The sequence below is a fragment of the Cheilinus undulatus genome, linkage group 22 (genome assembly GCF_018320785.1).
Source record: "Cheilinus undulatus linkage group 22, ASM1832078v1, whole genome shotgun sequence".
In the NCBI taxonomy this organism is placed as follows: domain Eukaryota; kingdom Metazoa; phylum Chordata; class Actinopteri; order Labriformes; family Labridae; genus Cheilinus; species Cheilinus undulatus.
In genome coordinates this window covers 27998716-28017705 of record NC_054886.1, presented here as the reverse complement: position 1 = coordinate 28017705, position 18990 = coordinate 27998716, and the positions used below count along the sequence as shown (strand labels likewise).

Genomic DNA, 18990 nt, shown 5'->3' with positions numbered 1-18990 from the left:
ATTTAACATAAGAGTTGCAGTTTTAGGCTTGTTCCAACGTTATGATCAGAACCACTGACCAAACAGTCCTGCCTCATTGGGGGTGGGATTGCAGGAATCGTGCACAAAACATTTAACTTTTGCAAGTCTGACACATATTGAAAGAACTTGCAGTATGATCATTATTTAGTACCTCATATCAGCAGCTGCTTGTTAAAATAAAGTGGCTAGTAAAAAAAGTGAATGGTAGGCACGTAGGTGAAACAGTGAATTTCCAATCCTGCCCCGTAACATCAGAGATGCAGGATGTGGACTGTGGGTTGATAGCTAGGGTTGGGTGTCTCTTGGATTTTTCTCTGATACTGGGACTAAATGGATACTTTTTGTACTATGCCAGTCCCTAAACGGTGCCTGAATTGATACTTTTGAGGAGAAAAAACAGGTGTTGAAAGTCAGCTGGAGGATGAACGTAGGGGATGATACTGGATTTTTGCGATATCCAATATGCTGATATTTACAGATTGATTTTAGCTGATACCGATATTGATGCTGATGCTTTTCGGACAAGAAATTTCAGTCATTTTGGACACAATTTAAGGTTTAAGGATGACCAAGGAAGCAAACTTTAGTCCTTGAAAAACACTTGAAAGTTTAAAGAATGAGGGTAAAAAAGAATAAGACCTCAAATGACATAGGTCTGTTGGTCCAGCCTAAAACTCCACTAATTTATTAATATATACAGTGCTTAACAAATTAATTAGACCACCCTAACCCTAACCAAAGTAAGGTTTATGCCACAGCTGTCCTAAATTAACAGCATTGGTAATTACCAAAATCATTTTTTATGTTTCTGCAATGGTTAATACACCAATATGTAGAAGCTCTTTAACCCAAATGATATTTTTATGCTAAAATATAATTGTTATTGTTATCCATGAATTTTCAAATTTACTGATTTACAAAAAAACTGAAAAAATAGTAAAGCACATTAATATTTCTTGATTAATATGTCAAACTATAGTTATTTACTTGCATTCCTGAACAGAAAAATGAGTTTTAGTGGATAAATGTTATGCTTGATTAATTTCTGACTTCTCAGAGAAGCCCAGTGAGCCGGCTCAAATTTGGGTATAAAAAGGTGAGTTCAATTTGAAATTCCTCATTCCTGTTCAAAATGGTAAAACGTGGAGAGCTGACTGAAAATGAAAGAGTCCTAATTAAAGCACTTCATGATGCTGGATGGTCTCTGAGACAAATATGACAGGTGGTCTAATAAATTTGTTAAGCACTGTATATGGAAAAAAATTACAGTCGATATATGCTGAAATACAGAGGCAAAATACCAGATGTAAATATTGGCAGAAATTTTGATATCTGCTAAAACCGATATTTGACTTTCTAAGTTAATATCTGCCGATGCTGATATCAGACCGATAATATCGTGCATATGTAGCTCAAAGCTGTCTGGGTATCATAAATGATTTGCAGAAATATCTTTATAAGATGCCAGTCAAACAAGGGATATAAAGAAAACCAGTGAAACTTAACACATAATTCACACAAATTCCATAAAATATTCCTTCTAATGGGTATCAAAATGAGATATTAGTATCTGTGTTGTAATTTGGTCCTGTAGGTATCGGATGTGTCTGTGTGTCCATGCTAATAACAAGCTGGATGGTCTCTATTCTCTTTAGTCTGCCGGACATGGTGTCCGTTGTTTCCGAAACGAGTTTCACATTTTGAATTATGGGACCACAGAACAGTTTTCCAGCTGAGCTTTGGCCCAGAGAGAATGGCAACATTTCTGGATCGTGTTCACATGTGGCTTCTTATTTGCATGATACAGCTTTAACTTGGATTTGTGGATGGTTTGGTGAACTGTGCTGACAGGCAGTGATTCCTGGAGGTGTTCTTCATTTCCAGTACAGAATCATGCCTGTTTTTAATGCAGTGCAAGATCATGCAATATTGGCCTTGTCCCTTGCACACAGAGATTTCTCCAGATTCTTTGAATCTTTGATGATAGTATGTACTGAAGATGGTGAGATATTTAAAGGGGACATATTTTACCCCTTTAAGTTTATTTTGGTCTCAGAGGTCCCCAAAATATATCTGTGAAGTTTGTTGCTGAAAAAACACTCCAGTATAGGATTTTTGCATGTCTAAAAACTCTCTGTTTCAGCCCTGCTCAGAACGAGCTGTTTCTGTTTCTGTGGCTTTAAATGTTAATGAGCTGTCTGACTCCGCCCTGTAACCACGCCCCCCTCAGAAAAGGGGTGTGGCTGAATGGCTGGCAGCAGAGAGGAGGATCAGGAGAGGAAGGCAGGACTTTCTTACAGTCAGGGAGGGCCAACTGAACCTGGTGCTTACTCCCCACATGACATCATGAGGGGAAGAATCTGAGAATGGCATGACACATTTTCTAAAAGGTGGAGAAAGAGAGGGGGTGGGGGGTGGATTGTGGACATGGCAGGAGCACATATCTTTGTTAGAAAATGCTGAAAAATTGTATTTTCAACAATAAATGACCCTTGAAGTCTTCACAGATTTTCAGAGATTGGTACACCTCTGCCCATCTTTACTTCTCAGAGACTCTGCCTCTCTAAAATGCCTTTTGTTGCACGTCCCCACTTTTTTGAGATGCCATGGAATTCAGAAGAGAGGTAATATTTTTCATGAAATGGTAAAATGTCTCAGGTTTGATATCTGGTGTGTTTTTATTTTGCATTTTGCTTTTATTTACATTCTGCACATCATCCCAACTTTTTTGGAAATGCTATTGTAGCACTCATTGAAAACTGTTACAGAAGATGAAGCGCTGAGTGGAAACAGCTTTAAATACTAAACTTATCTATTAAGTTTGCTATTGTATGAGTGTAGCATTAACTTATGAAATGTTCTGAACGCTAACCTTCATATCTGACCCACTTTTTTAGTCCAGTGTCAGAATGTCGGTCAACTCTTTACCCATGTGCTCTTTCTCTCTCTTTTCTTTTTTTCCTTTCACGCCTGGTGTTGTGATTTACGGCTGAACTCGAACCTCACACCACACTGAACCGCACACTCATCAATGTTTGAGCTCTCTGCTGAAGGAAAAAACACTGAGACATCCAAGCAATGCTTTAACAACTGGGCCTTCACCGCGGTGTGAGCAGCAGTCAGAAACACTCTTTATAGGGGAGTGTGACAGCTTTCTGTGGGATGTTTGCTCCAGCCTGTTTTGGAGATGCTGTTTAAGGCAGCATTGCCATGGGGATGAAGACAGTTGAACAAAAATGCCTCCAGAAGCATGTTTTAAAGGAGTCGGCTTGGCAGCGTCAGAATATCCTCGAGTGACTTCTTCTCTTCATCTGAACTTCTTCTGTTTCCACTCCAACTTTTCCTTAATGTGTGCTTCTTTTTTTGTCTCCAGATCGAGGACGGAGGGAAGGCGGCGCTGTGCAAGAAGCTGAAGGTCGGTGACGAGCTCATTAACATAAATGGATCAGCCCTCTACGGCAGCAGGCAGGAGGCGCTCATTCTCATCAAAGGCTCATACAGGATCCTGAAGCTGGTCGTCAGGAGGTAAACAATCATCCCAACAACAATGCCAAAGGCGATTTTGACTCACGCTTACATAAGACATCTGCACGCATAGAAATAGTCCAGCAAAATCAAAATAGACATGTTTATGTCCCCTGTTGTTGCCTTCTTCTTCCTGATTCTTGAGGTTTTTGGCTTCAGCTCAAAGCTGTGAGGAAAGGTGAGGGAGAAGATGAGAATTTCATCCTGACGTGCAAACACACACAAGGCAGCGTTAACAGGAAGTGATCTCTGACCTTTAGGGTGTCAGAAGGAAAGCTGATAACGCCAGAAGAGCAGGAAGGAGCAGCGTCTGGGAATGCTTGTGTTAGTAGTCATTCAGAAAAGCTCTTAAAACTGAGCAACAACAAGATAAATAATGGATATTTATTTAACTGAGTAGGACGAGAAGGAGAGCAAAGCAGTGGATAAGAGAAATTATATTGTTTTTGATTACTGAAGATTATTTATTTATGTGACCAGGAAAGCCTCATTGAGATGTCAGCTGCACACTTAACAAAGTTACAGACAGACAATAAACAGCCTACATCAGTGTTACTCAACCCTGCTCAACCAAAGAACCAAACTGTTAAAAAATACAGCACTTTGCAGAAGTTTTAGGCATGTAGAGCGCTAACAGTTCTCTACAGGTCCTGATGTTCCACAACCCCAGGCTGAAGAGAGGAGGGAGGGCGGCCAGAGTCAGTGTTCGACACATTTGACATGTACGTGTGTCGATCAGCAGCCAAGGTCGAGCTCAACAGCATTTCTTTTGTCCAGGCTTTTGCACCCCTAGTAACACGCCCAGCAACCACCAACAGTTTTCAGGTGCTTCGAGCATAAACACGACAACCAGGGGGTTGTGGCAACGCTCCTTAACTGCCCTAACAGTACCCTAGGCTATGTTTAAGCACCACATCTACCAATTACTCTGCCCTAAAGCTGTGGGGGTTTTTTTGTTTTCATCAGATTATTTTCCCATGCCCTTGGTACTGTACAAAGACATCCAGAGCATGATCTGGGTTGTGTCAATCCTCCTTCTCACCCGATGGGGCCCTCAGGTGGGCATACTAGCCATTACACGCCTTATTTCAGCCTCAAATTTTGGCCCAAACATGCCTAAAACTTCTGCGCAGTACTGTACCTTTAGAAGAGCCACAATCAAAGTGAGGAAAACTGGTAAAAAAGGGTTAAAGTGGCAATAAAAATAACTCAAAGGTGGCAAAAATAAGTTGCAATAATGGTGCAAAATAGTGAGAAGTGACAAAAAATTAGTTATAGGTGGCAAATCTGGTCAAAGAGCGGCAAACACTTGCAAAAACAAGTGAAAGTGACTAAAATGGGCAAGAAGCAGCAAAGGGTGGCAAAAACAGGAAAAACGGTGGCAAAAGACAGCCTAAATGGGCAAAAATTGGCAAAAAGGGGAAAATTGCAAATAGCAAAAAGCAGGATAAAAGTGGCAAAAATAGAAATAAGGGGCAAAAATTGCAAATAAGGGCAATGGAAATATACAGACAAACAATAAAGGTTAACAATTAAGTTTGGCAATTAAAGCCTACTATATACAGTCAGTGTGACTGATTAATGTGACTTGCAGTTGATAACATTTGAGGTCAAAGTTTCCCTTTTTTATGGTTTTCTGAGGGAATCATATTCAAATTAAGACAGAAAAGAGCCACATGTAGCTCAAGAGCCACACGTTATGTTACACTGGGCTACATACTTGGATTATATCACACTTGGAAGCATGAAAACGTTAGAGAAGCACTTTCACACTTTTGTATTATTAAGTAATAAATAATCACACTTTTGCTTTGACTTGGCCACTCCAGAACATTCGCCTTAGCCGTACTTCTCTTGCAGACTGAATGAGATTGTCCTCCAAGATTTTTCCTCTATTTTGTCACGTTCTTTTTACCCTCTTCGTTTACAAGCCTTCCAGGGCCGGCTGCCAAGAAACATCCCCACAGTATGATGCTGCCACCACCATGCTTCAGAGTGAGGATGTAGTGGTTTTGCCTGGTTTTGGTCAACTGAGGAAAGCATCTTTCACATTAATTATGATACGATGCTAATGCACAAATCCATGTTATAGCTACACCTAGACTGATATTGAGCCGTAGCTGTTTATAGTTGTGTGCATTTGGTCTATAAAAGCTACAATCAACTGTAAGTTGATGCATTAAACAAGGCCAAGTGTTCAGGTTGAACAAACAGGTTAAAACTTACTAAACTAAAACAGCTGAAAGATTCCTCAAAGCTTGCAGAGTCAGTCCATAACTCCTAAATAAATGCAGCACATTGCATAGAAACAGTGATATAAGTGGCTTTAAGTTTTATTTCCAGCTCCTATGACTCTTATAAAAAAGAAAAAACTGTAACGTGTCTGTTCCCCACTCCTCTGGTCTCAGCCTAGCACTGGTATTTTGGCACAGAAAGCAGAACTAATGACAGAAATATTTCCACTGCATGAACTAAAGTCAAGCTGGCATCCGAAGGAAAACACAGAGGGTGAAAATACTTCAGCAGATATGAGATCAGTGGAGTAGGACTTCAGCTCGTACCTCTTAATGTTTTCATACAGTGATTTGTATGAGGCGTCCTCGATTAGCTTTTACCTCATTAGATGTTCTTATTTCCATTTTTATTATCAGCTCTTGTCTTAGATTTTATAATATGTGTTTTGTAGTCAGAATGAGCTTTTAGTTTCACTTTACCGAGATATAGTTAAACATTTTATAGCTTTTTAGCTATGTCGTAAAGAAAAATAATAAAACGATGAAGAAACAGTACAACAAATAAGGTTAGAAATACAGATTTAGAATCATTAAAGTGACATTTAAATTTATTTTCACTTAGGGGCTATTTTTGCCAGCTTTATCCCATCACAAGGATCCCATTGCAGAAATATCCATTAGTCCCAGTGGTATAGATTTAAAGTAAAAAAAAATAATATTTAAATTGAAAACCTGAACATGTTAGCACTTAAATGCTGTTTTTGTTTGTTTGTTTGTTTTTGTTTGTTTGTTTTAATAACTTTAGCCCAGATTTTTATTTGCATATTTAAGGCTTTAGAACAGTGTTACTCAACCCTGCTCAGCCAAAGAGCTGAATATTTGAAAAATACCTTTGCAAGAGCCACAATCTAAGTGGGGGAAAAGTGGCAAAAATGGGTAATAGTAACAAAAAATAAGTTACAGGTCAAAAAGTGTTAAAAAAAAAAGGCAAAAATTTGTTGAAATTGACTATAACAGGCAAAAAGCAGCAAAATGGTGGGGGAAATAGGCAGAAAGTACCAACGAGTGGCAAAAATGAGGAGAAAATGGTATTCAATGGAGAAAGGCAGCTGAAAGGGGTGATAAGTGGCAAAAAGGGGAAAAATTTGCAAAAAATCAGGATAAAACTGGTGAAAAAGGGCAAAAATGGGATAAAAGTGTCAAACATGGGTAAAAAGTGGTGAATAGAAGTGGGAAAGTAGGCTTAAAGCAGTAAAATTGATTAAAAGTGGCAACAAAATGAGAAAAAAGGGGCAAAACATTTCAAATAAGGGCAATGGAAATATACAGACGTATAAAGTCGGAAACAATGATAAATGTGACTTGCAATGGATGATTTCTGAGGTCAAAGTTTCACTTTTCAAAAGTTTTCTGGGGGGATGATATTTCAAATTAAGACAGAAAAGAGCCACAAATCATCACAAAAGAGCCACATGTGGCTCTAAAACCACGCATTGACTATCACTACTTTAGAATAACAAAATATAAACAGTTTGATATAATAAATCTAGACTTCATCTCTCAAGAATATTGTTGCCACCTAGTGGATGCTGATGGAACTGCAGCATATGTTTATAAAAGAAATATGTTTCAGATGATTTTTGGCTTTGCAGGTAGAGAAATTTCACCTTTTCTTCCATTTTCATACAGATATGCCCTTAGATTCTTCCCTGGACTCAGACTAAACACCAGTATAAGATCTATAAGTCATTTCAGAATGATTTAACTCCTCAGACAGTTTCAGACAGCTGTTTGGCAGCAGCTCGTCTCTCCCTCTTTGAAACCAGATCGTCCACCCCAGCAGTCAGAAAGCTGCGGCGTTTTCCTGCTCCTGTTCCTGCAGCAGCCTGAACGCCTGTCTGATGCTGTTGCACACATGTAGGACGACACATGTACAGTAAAGCTACACGCTCAGAGACGCAGGCGGACAGATGGACGGACGTGTTTGTGTTCAGGAATGCGGCTTCGTTATGAGCATACCACCCAGTCAAGTCCACTGAGTGTGTCAGTGTCTGGTATGCGCTGCATGTCTGACTCTGAGGGGTTTTCCCAACACCGTGTGAGTGACTGTGGGAATTATGTGAGTGTTCAGTCAGCAGGACAGAAAATTAAAACTATTACGTCTGAAACAACTTCTCTTCATCCTGGAATGCACTTCATGACAGGATAAATTAGAATAGAAAGCCTTTTTTTTTTAAAGTTTCTATGATTTAACCCCTTCTGTAACCAGGAGTATGCCCATTGAGATGCTTAAATCACTTCTACAAGGGAGTCCTGGCCAAGAGAGCAGCCAAGAAGACTGATAAGACTATAAATAAAGACTTTATCAGTCAACAAATCAGCCGGTTCAGGAGTAAAACATCTGCATTCACCAGTCAAATGGGGCAACAAAAAGAGTTAAAAATGCATCATCAGTTAAAAATAAACCACGTTGCACTGTCAGAAATGTGATTGTTGTACAGTAATTTAACATACGAGAGTCAGATATTTCATCTTATCCTGAAGCATCTACCTCTCCCCCGTCCAAAGTGCATCTTTAAAATATTTGATTGTCTGCCCGGTAAATTTCAGTTTTCCCCTCTTAAATATATTCAGCGCTTTTATTTTGAAAGCAGAGAAATGGAAATGTGGTACTTTGTAGTGAGAAGCTTTTAATTACCCTGAGCAAGGCCTCCCATAAAGGGGGAAAGGGGAGAGTTTTCAGGGGTCCGGCCAAATGGGGTGCCAATGGAAGTCAGGAAAATCATGGTCCATTGTAAAGTTAAGCTGTGATAACCCTATTTTATTTTTTACCTGAATAACAACCACTCTTATCAAAGCAACAAAAAAGTGAACTCTAGTTGTGATGTAGTACAATATAACCTAATCAAAATGTAAACCACTTTTCCTAACCCCCCCAAAAAAACCCTTTCTCTGCTAATGTTAACAATGTGCACGGGCAAATGACTAAAATAAATAAAATATCTTATATGAAAAATAATGAAATCACTGAGGCATGAATGGATCAAGAAAGGCAAAAAATTGATGAAAAAAAATGTGAAAAGTGGCAAAAAATGGGTTAAAAGATTTTTAAAAATGGTCAAGGAATGCTAAAAAGGGGTAAAATGGGTTGGACAAGGGTGGAAAGTGGTTAAAAAGCAAAAATTTGATTAAAAAAGCAAAAAATTGGTCATGCAAGACAAAAAAGGGGCAGAAATTTGGAGGGAAAATGGTGAAAAGTTGTTAAAAAGTGGCAAAAATTGGTCAAAAGAGGCAACAATGGGTCAAGAAAAGAAAGAGTAGAAAGAAGTGGAAAAGGGTCAACAAGTGCCTAGAATGAAATAAAAGAGGCAAAAATTGTTCAAAAAAGGCAAAAAATCAATGGGAAAATGATAAAAAGCAGCAACAAAAGGGGTTAAAAGATTCAAAAAGTGGTCAAGGAATTCTTAAATGGGTCAAAACGGGTGGGGCAATAGTGGAAAGCAGTAAAAAATAAAGTGGCAAAAAATTTCATTAAAGAAGCAAAAAATGGTCATGTAAGGCAAAAAGGGGCAGAAAATTTGAGGGAAATTGGTGAAAACGGTTAAAAAGTGGATAAAATTGGTTGTAAGGGACAAAAATGGGTCACGAAAAGAAATAAAGATTACAAAGAAGTGGTAAAGGGTCAAAAAGTGGCAAAAATAGTTAAAAGAGAAAAAATGGGTAAAGAAAGAATTAAAAGGCAATAAAAGGATGGGAAACGTATGGGAAAAGGTCAAAAGTGGCAAAAATTTGATGAAAGAAGCAAAAATTAGTAATGTAAGGGGCAGAGAATTCAAGGGAAAACTGTAAAACGCAGTTAAAAAGTGGCAAAAATTGGTTAAAAGAGAAAAAATAAAATACCTTACTTTAAAAGTTATGTACATTAGCCAAAACTGGGCTTATAATGTCAAAAAGAACTGATTGCCTAAAAGACAATCTTGTAAACAGGGGCCACCAACTGCTGTAATTTCATGTAAATTCACAACTTAATATTGCAATTAAAAAAGACTCTTAAAAAGTATGAGTTTAGGTCAAAATTTATGACCATTAAAACTTGAAATAAAATGTCTGATTTTTTAATCTATTTTTTTTCCTAAAAACCAAGACCTTTTTTTTTTTTTTTTTTTTTTTTTAAGCAGACTGATCCCCCTTAATGTTTTTATCTTATGGGTGATCCTGATATGCCAGCGTACATTATGTATAATCATAGTTGTAAAAGATATAAGCACATCAAATTTTGACAGTGCCTGAGCAGACAGAGCCCCGTGCTTCCCCTGAGATCTTTGGCATCCCCCTTATGGGTACCCAGACCCCAGGTTGGGAACCAATGGTTTAAGCTGTTATCATATGAATTTCTGCAGAGCTTGGCTAACGTCAAACCGAGTCGATCCATCCCTGCTTAAAGCTTGTGTTAAAGCTCCAGACAGGCTGATGGGGACACTTTGCAAACTGAGCACACTCGCTGCATGTTGCTGTTATTACAGATCTGACACTTGGAAAGGAAAGAGGGCACATTTTACCTCACTGCTGCTCTTTAATGTTGGAGCAACAGAGCTGATGTCTGTCACATATCATCCTGCTGTGCTAACAGTGGCATTGGTTATGCCTCGAGTAAACAGCTTCATGTTATGTCCTGGAACATTTAGGGTATGAGGCAGCTACAGTTAAACACAAAATTAGAGCTTTAAACACCTGCAGAAATCAGAGCTTATAAAGACAGTGTTTAATATGGTAAATTACCTTTAAGCTGTGCATGTTTGTGCCGATGAATCAGTGTGTTTTTATGTGTTTTTACTGTGTAATCCTCTCTTAATTCCCACGTAAAGTTGTTATTTGTGTTTTGGCTGGTGGATTTAAACCACATGACTTTGACTGACAGCTCCCTGACACTAATAGCCCGTCTCAGCCTCAGTATTCGGGTGGCGCTTTGCTGCTCTTTGACCTCGCCTCGGTGCCAGTCGGGTTTTCCCTCATTACTGTACGAACAAGGAACCCTCTGGAAGGCTCTGCTGCCAGACATCACACATACACAGCGCCCATGAAATGCTCACATTCACACACTTGGCTCTTGTTGTACAGAGTTAAACAGTGGAAAAGACCCAGAGTCGAAAGCCAAAGCTCATTACCACCTTTTTTAGTAACACATTATTAGGAATATAAAAAAGTCATGATGTAGTTTGAGTGAGGAAAAAATAGGTTAAGGGGCTGAGTATGTGCTGAATGTGAAAGAACAATTAAACAATTCAAGGTGTAAATGCTAACATTGATCCCTTCATGATTATAGAATTAGAGCATGATTTAACCATGAGGATATCTGGACCCAGGCCATCTTCATTATTAAGTGTCAGGGGGTAAAACGCTGCTCAGAACGTTGAGTTGACAAAGAAGAAGACTTTAGCTGACGTAGGTCTGTTGGTCCAGCCTGAAACTCATCTAATTATTTGTTCATAGAGCCAAATTTATTCCTGAAAAAGGGAGATCTCTATGGCCAAAATATTGGCTGTAAACATCGTCAGAAATTGTCTTATCTGCCAATACTTTTGCATCCTTAAATAGCATGTGATTAAAATACCACTGAATTAAACTGATAGTGAGGATGAGGCAGAGGTCAGAGTGGAGAGGCACTCAGCAGGCAGACAGAGACATGTTTTTATCATCAGTCTAATAAAATCCTGAATCTTCCTTCATGTTTGTGCAGAGGTGTTGGTGTGTTTCGAACTTCAGGGCAAAATCACTATGAAACAATGAGGAATAACATCTTCTCCCTCCATTTAATGGTATCTTTGGGTTGAAATACGAATGGATATCTGTTTATTCTCTTAAACGTTGGTACTTTAATTATATAAAGCATAAAAATTAAAGATATTCTATCCTTTAAAGCAGCATTTCCCAACCAGGGGTCCAGGGACTCCTTGGTACCCAAAATCTCAGAGGGGGGTTGCAGGGCCATGTCTGCTCTGATGTCAAACAATAAAGGTTTCTGAGGAAATTTTGCAATTTAAAACTCAAAAATTAAAAGTTATCAAAATAGGTTTACAACAGTGTAAATTTAAAAAAATAAATTACAAGAAACCAAACTAACAGCAGTGGTTGGATGTAGGAAAATGTTACTTTATTTTTTAAAGTCACTAGAAACATTATGTACAGTAGAGAAGGAAATGAAATATCCTTTATTTTTTAACAAAAAAGGCTAACTTCTTTTTTTTTTGGGGGGGGGCACATTTTTTTAAATGTCTAGACCTTTATTTTTACAAGACATCAATGTCAGAGTTTAAGAATTTTAAAGTTTAAAAAGTCAATAATTTATATGGGAAAAATTCAAAATTTCTTAGTTTAATAAGTCTTAAATTTGGCATTTAAAGCCTCAAACTTTTCATGTTTTCAAAATAATACATTTACAACAGTGTAAAATCTAAAAATTACAAGAAACCAAACTGAAAAAGGTGGTTGGACTTACAAAATTTTTACTTATTTTTTTTTTTTTAAATCTGGACAACAGAGGAGAAAATGAAATAGTCATTATTTTTTTAAGCAAAAGGTCTTACTTTTTTGGGGAAAAAGAACAATTTTGAAATAATAGACTTGTATATTTACAAAGAAATTAATGTCAGAGTTTGAGAATTTTAGAATTTAAAGAAAAACTAAAATTTCTTTTTTTTTTTTTGTTTTAGTCTTAAATTTAGACATTCGGAAAATCAAACTTTTCTTGTTCTCAAAACAAATTCACAACAGTATAAAGTCTAAAAACCAAACTGAATTTTTTACTTATTTCTTATTTTTTTTAATATCATAAGAGCAGAAAATAAAAGATCCATTACTTTTTTGAGCAAAAGAGTCTATGTTTTTTAGGTGGGAGGGTGACATTTTTGAGATAGAAGACTTTTATATTTATAATAAAACGATCTTGGTGTTTGAGAATTTCAGAGTTTTAAAAGTTGTTAATTTACATGGAAAAACTTAAAAGTTCTAAGTTTAAAAAAGTCTTAATTTTGACATTTAAAAGTCAAAAATGTCAAGCTTCCAAAATGATGCATTTACAACAGTGTAAAGTCAAGAAATTACAAAAAACAAACTGAAAACTACTCTCCTAAAAGTTTGTTTACTGACAATTATACCACATTTTTAAATGCAGGATCATGATCTACAGTGATCTACAGTGATCTACAGTGATCTACATGATCTACAGTAAACGGATGAGAATCCCAGACGAGTGAATTTCCCTTCGGGCATGAATAAAGTTCTCGTATTGTATTGTATTGTATTGTAGTCATTTTTGATAAGCAACAAATGGGGCGTGTTTTCAATTGCATCAGGTTGTATGCAGGTGCAGTATCTTATACAGGTGTGTTGGTTGCATCAGTATATAGGACACAGCCCTGTTTTTGGATGGAAAAATAGGTATTAAAGTGCATCTTTCAGATTAGATTTCAGTATAACAGCTTATGAAGAGTTTGGTTTTTCTAGATGTATGGATTACTTTGTAAAAACAAAAATGTGTGATTTGACAGGAACAAATGCCTTCCTAGTAGGCTTAAAATCTGGCTCCTTGTCTCCCTCCTAGCAAAAACATCATGTATTAAATAAAGGTATGACTAAAACTAAAGTCTACATAACCAATGTGGCTTTATTCCTTCCACCTCACCAAGATGGCCGCCTGCCAAACTGCTGCCATCTGTTTGGAAAGTTTTCAAATGTGCATTTACATGTGTCTACAAGCATTTTAGTAGGAGTTCATTATTTGTTTTGGTACCTCTTCTGTTATTCTAAGCTCCATGAAAGTCCCTTAAACCAGATTGAGAGGGAGAGCAGCTATGTGGATTTGTCTTGGAAACGTCAGGAAATTACATGCCAGGGTTCCCCCTGTACACTACTTGACTTTACAGTGGGAGAATTTGTGAATAAAAGGGCTTTTTCACTGAGGGAGCAGGCGAGGAAAGCGTTCATTTTGGAGTTAATGATATGATGTAAATGCAGAGGAAGGAAACGAGGAGTTGGCGAGGAGGCATGATGATTTGTTCAGGTTGGAAAATGGAGCTTTTGTGCAAGTTTGAAACCAAAGTTTGGCTTTGAAATGGAGACATGTATGGGACTTAAGAAAGGGTGTATTGTTTCTGACAGGTTTCCATTATATGAATAAAGAGTCGTATAAGACAGGAAATGAAAAACATTTCATTTTTATGTTTTGTGATGTTAAAAGTCCTCGCTGTAATTTAATTCTCTGTTTCTAGCCAGTTTGCATTGTTTGAGCGTTTCCCTCCATGCCTCACACCATTGTTCACTCTTTAGATAAAATATATTTGATTCAGACTCCCTGCTTTGTCCAGTTGTGCTGAAAGGCGAACGGGCCTGCAAGCTAAATCTGGCACACCACAGGAATTTACTGGCCTGCCCAGTGGTTCAGTGAAAGAATAAGACAGCACTGTGTTTTGGTTTAGTTTCAGGAGTGATGCTTTATAGACGCTTTAACAGGCAAAAGAGAAACCGCACTGCTGTAAACTTGAGCTTTATTTTCCTCCTAATTAAGACATCCACTGTCTTAAAGGACATGGTGTGTCCCCACTAAAATATAAAGGTAAAAACATAAACAAAAGACAGTTAGAGAAGTATGGGTCTGAACAGTTTAGTGGTCAAGACTTATTTAGATAAGGTGGTAGGAGTTAGAGGTGCCAGTTTGAATTTTTGTGGCAGTTTCAAGGGATAATCCTGTATTTTTAAAGTTGGGTTGTCTAAAAAACTTGTCAGAAGTCTTTATTTGTCACAAGAGATACCAGCCAGTGTGGCCCTTTCAAAGGAGAGACTGGCCAGTATGGCCTCTTAAAGAAGATGCTGGCCAGTGTGGCCTCTTAAAGGAGACACCAGCCAGAGTGGCCTCTTAAAGGAGATGCTGGCCAGTGTGGCCTCTTAAAGGAGATACCAGCCAATGTGGCCTCTTTAAGGAGATGCCAGCCAGTGTGGCCTCTTAAAGGAGATGCTGGCCAGTGTGGCCTCTTAAAGGAGATACCAGCCAATGTGGCCTCTTTAAGGAGATGCCAGCCAGTGTGGCCTCTTAAAGGAGATGCTGGCCAGTGTGGCCTCTTTAAGGAGAGACCAGCCAGTGTGACAGTATGGAAGTTAGACTATAAGGCTATGCAGGAAGGGTCACTGACACTTGGAAACACCAAGCTAAAAACTGCAACCCCTCAGCATGATGCTGCCACCACCATATTTCACAGTGGTAATGGTGGGTTTGTGGTGATGTGCCAATCATAGCCTCTGTTTGATGGCTCAAAAGCACTATTTTGGTCTCATCAGACCATTTGTAGATGCAGTGACATACTGTGTTTACTGACGGTGTTTTTTCATCCTTCAACCTTTCCCCTCGTGTGCAGAGATTTCTCCAGATTCTCTGAATCTTTTAATGATATTATGGACTGCAGCTGGTGAAATCTCTAAATTTCTAGCAATCACATGTTGCGTGCTTCATCAGATGTTGGAGTAGTTGCCCATGCAGTCTTTGACAGTGGAGGACCTTGCACCAGTGTTGATGTGATCCTGAGGTTCATTCATGCTGGTATCTCATGTTATCAGTTAACCTATGAACCTGTGGAAATGTTCCAGATGTCTTGTGAGCATTCCATACATTTTCTAGTCTTTTCTTACACTGTCCCAATTTTTTGGGAATATGTTGCAGGCATCAAGTTTATGATGTGTAATCATTATAAAAACAGAGTGTTAGAGCTTTATCTTTATTGTTGTTTCTCGCCACAGAATGACCTGCAGATGTATTTTTTGTCAGATTAGATCAGCTTTTGCATGCTTAATGGCATGGAAGTCTAGTGTAAACAAATGTCTGTGACTGCTCTGTAAAACACTTAAATAATGTTTGAAATTTATGTGAAAGTCGAGCTAATCTTGCTTGGGAATCTGCACAAACACTAAATGTCTCTGCAGTAGAAAACATATCACCATAACAGATCTTTACTGCATGTTCTGTCTCATTTCAAGCTTTAAGATACTCAGAGAGAAACTCTGGGAAACAACATTGCAGAAACCTTAATGGAATATTTCTGTGCATATAATTTTCTGCCTTTTTAAACCTCTGGTGATTTTCAGTATATTTCTGAACAGGAAAAGAATGTCAGGGATGTTTTGTTGGCTTGACCTGGAAATGTTTCCTCTTTACTACTTCCTGTTTTCACCGACCCTTTGTTAGATCCGACTGTACCCTCCGTGTGCATTTCTGTCTGTTAGTGTGTGTTAGTTTCTCACAGGAGGACATTCTTCAACTTCAGCATCATTTCCCTGTCTTTCCAAAGTTTCCGGTCCACCTTGGACTAAATGCGTTGGTGAATTTTTTTGTTTGTGTGAAGATTTAATGGGAACTGGACAGAGACCAAACACTTTTACAGCTGCTGTGGTTTACCAGGAAATGGCTCTTTAGATGCAGGTGGAGACACACATATGGATGTTCATTATCACAGTTAATAACTGTAAAGGAGGTGTCGATAAGCTACATATGCTTGTGTTTGTTTGTCTGTAATACTGCATGAAGAAACCCAAAGGTACAAAGAAATAGAAGGCAGTCATTTTTTAAGATTTTACCCATCCTATAAGGTTCTCCCTTGAATTAAGAATAACTTTTAACATCAGATATTGAGGTTGGATGTGTAAAGCTCAGGACTCTCCATAAGTGCCACCTGTCATCCAAACAGCAGACTACTCACTTAAAAACAGCCAGCTACTTTGACTTAATAACACAGTTTGTCAAACAGGTTTGGACTCACTTTTCCAGTGCACTTTAGATTTTTCTCAACAGCCTTGCAGAATGAATTCCCACCATGAATTGTTGATTCAATATCCCTGAGACTGCAACAAATTATAGAGCCCCCTATCTGGCTAATTTTTCCCACAGGTTGAGTACAATTTATTTCTGAAGACTGAAGGGTATTTTTTTAAAGGAACAGAGCGACATTTTTTGAACATTTATGATGACTAGAGCAGCTTGATTATGGCAGAAATTATAAACATGATTATTTTGTTTGCTATTAAGATCACAATACCATAAATGCTAATTTGTGAGTGAATTTCAAATAATAAAATCTATTTATTTGTGAAATAAATTCTATAAATTATTTTGCATTGTTTCGGGTTGGTTCCATATGACTAGGGATGCACCAACAGCACTTCTTCAGACCAAGCAAACTTAGATTTGGGTTGTCACCAGTGTTAATTTCATCCGTTAAAACTATGACTGTTTATTTTCTGCCTTTTTTTCCATGATGAAGACTAGATTAGGACCAGCTAAAGATAGATCTTTAATGATAAAAACTCTGACGATGTAAGTGCTGGGATATAGGACGTTCAAAATTCATGATATTTCTCCACTGATGGGTAAAAACAGGCAGATATTGGTTAGTGAACATTTAAAGCATGTCAGTATTTTCTTCAGGATATTTCTCAAGTTATCAAAGTACAACTAGATTGAAACTGCAGAGTGAAAGTGACTAAAACAAGAGAACATAAAGACTAAGACAAAATTGAAAAATAGATTTTAAAATAATACTGGTACTTACCAATACTTCGTACAAAATGAATAACGTTCAAGTTCTTTAGATTAATTTAAAAGTTTTATTTTTCATCATGTTTTTCTCACCACTCCTCTTGACAATTTAAGAGGAGTGCACAGTTTTCTACCTGCTCAACATATATCATCATAATCACAAAATTTTGGTACAAACATGGTATAACTACTAGCTCTCATGCTTTAAAGCTAACCAGAGTATGTGCCTTTGCTCCCTCTACTCCTCACTTAAATTAAAGTGAGAGCTGTCCTGGTGGAAGGGGCAAAGCAGAGCTTTGCTGTAAAGGAAAGAAGGGTAAACAAAACCTATAGAGAAAACAAGCACAGCATGGCATGCTTTACAGTTCTCCTTAAATCTTAATAGTCTTGTTTTTATGATTGAAATGAGCTAGCTAGGATTTACATCATGTTACAGTTGAACTACTCCTTTTAAATCCCAAAATAATCATCTTTACTCTTATTTTTGCACAAAAACAAAGTTTGACAACATCATTTCAGTGCATAAGCCTGTCTCTTTAAGAGTGAAATCTTCTTTTAATCTTGTTTTTCAAGCTCTCCCCCCTCTAGAAATGTGTCGTTTAGTGTAAAAGAGCAACACCTTGTAAAGCACTTCATTCCTAGTTGTAACCCACTCTTGGAGTATCTTGTTTTGGTCTGTTTTTAGAAATCTTTCAGAGTTCAGCTGTGGTCACCAACACTGGACAGTGATATCACTGGCATGAAGATGGATTTAGTAACCATAAAAAGCAGAAAACAAAAGAACAAAGTGTTCCTTTTTGCCTGAACTTTGGTTTGGGGTTTGCTCACTTTCTCTCTGTGGTTGTAGCAGCTTTTATGCGTCACCGTGTGTCAGAGGATGCAAGTAAACATGGGACGTTTATGGAGAGGAGAAACCGCTCTTTGTTTTGGTTCAGGTCTCAAATTTGGCTAAAGTGGACATCTTCACCGAGGCGTTTCTTACATTTTTGACCCACTTGGCTTTTAACCAAACACCTTTATAATTCAATTTAAATTCATTTTTGAATTCAAACAAACAGTTTTTGACCCCTCTGAAGCCTGGTTCCAGCTCGTCAGCACACCTGCTAGCCATTAAAAATCTGCTGCTGTTTGTAGAAAGTGACATGAAAAGATTGATATCACAGAATAAAACAAACAGTAGAAATCCTTCAGTGGAAAATCCAGTAGCAAATCAAAACAAACATTTAGAAAAGAAAGCCTGTCAGATTAAAGATCATCAAAGCTGGAAATATCAAACAGAGTCATCTGGAGTGACGTGGCAGCATGAAAACATTTACAGCAGCGAGAGGAGTGAACAAAAGGAAATAAAAAAGGGTAATTACAGGAGAGGCTGATGTCATGTTTGATGTGTTTGACGAGGTAAACATGACTTCATGACAAAGCTCTTTCATCTGAGCTCATGGTTTGATCTCCGTTACACAGTCAGTAAACATGTAGTTCTCTGGACAAAGAGGAGATAAAAGAATAAACGGAGAAGAAAGACAAAAGAGACTGAAAGAACAGAGATTATGACATGTTTGACACATTACCCAGACTCAGATTCCTACATGGACCCTTTCTCAGACTGGGACTTTTATTTTAACACACTTCCCT

The 18990-nt window shown here is 37.8% G+C and overlaps 1 protein-coding gene across 2 annotated transcripts in view; it reads left to right on the top strand.

Annotated features, from left to right (window-relative positions):
• The window catches only part of shroom4 (shroom family member 4), a 106094-nt gene that overhangs the window by 38602 nt on the left and 48502 nt on the right, over positions 1–18990 (top strand). For both annotated transcript variants that reach the window (XM_041779966.1, XM_041779965.1), the window contains exon 2: positions 3395–3546. In XM_041779966.1, the coding sequence (XP_041635900.1) occupies positions 3395–3546 (152 nt within the window). The remainder of the gene's footprint in view (positions 1–3394; positions 3547–18990) is intronic.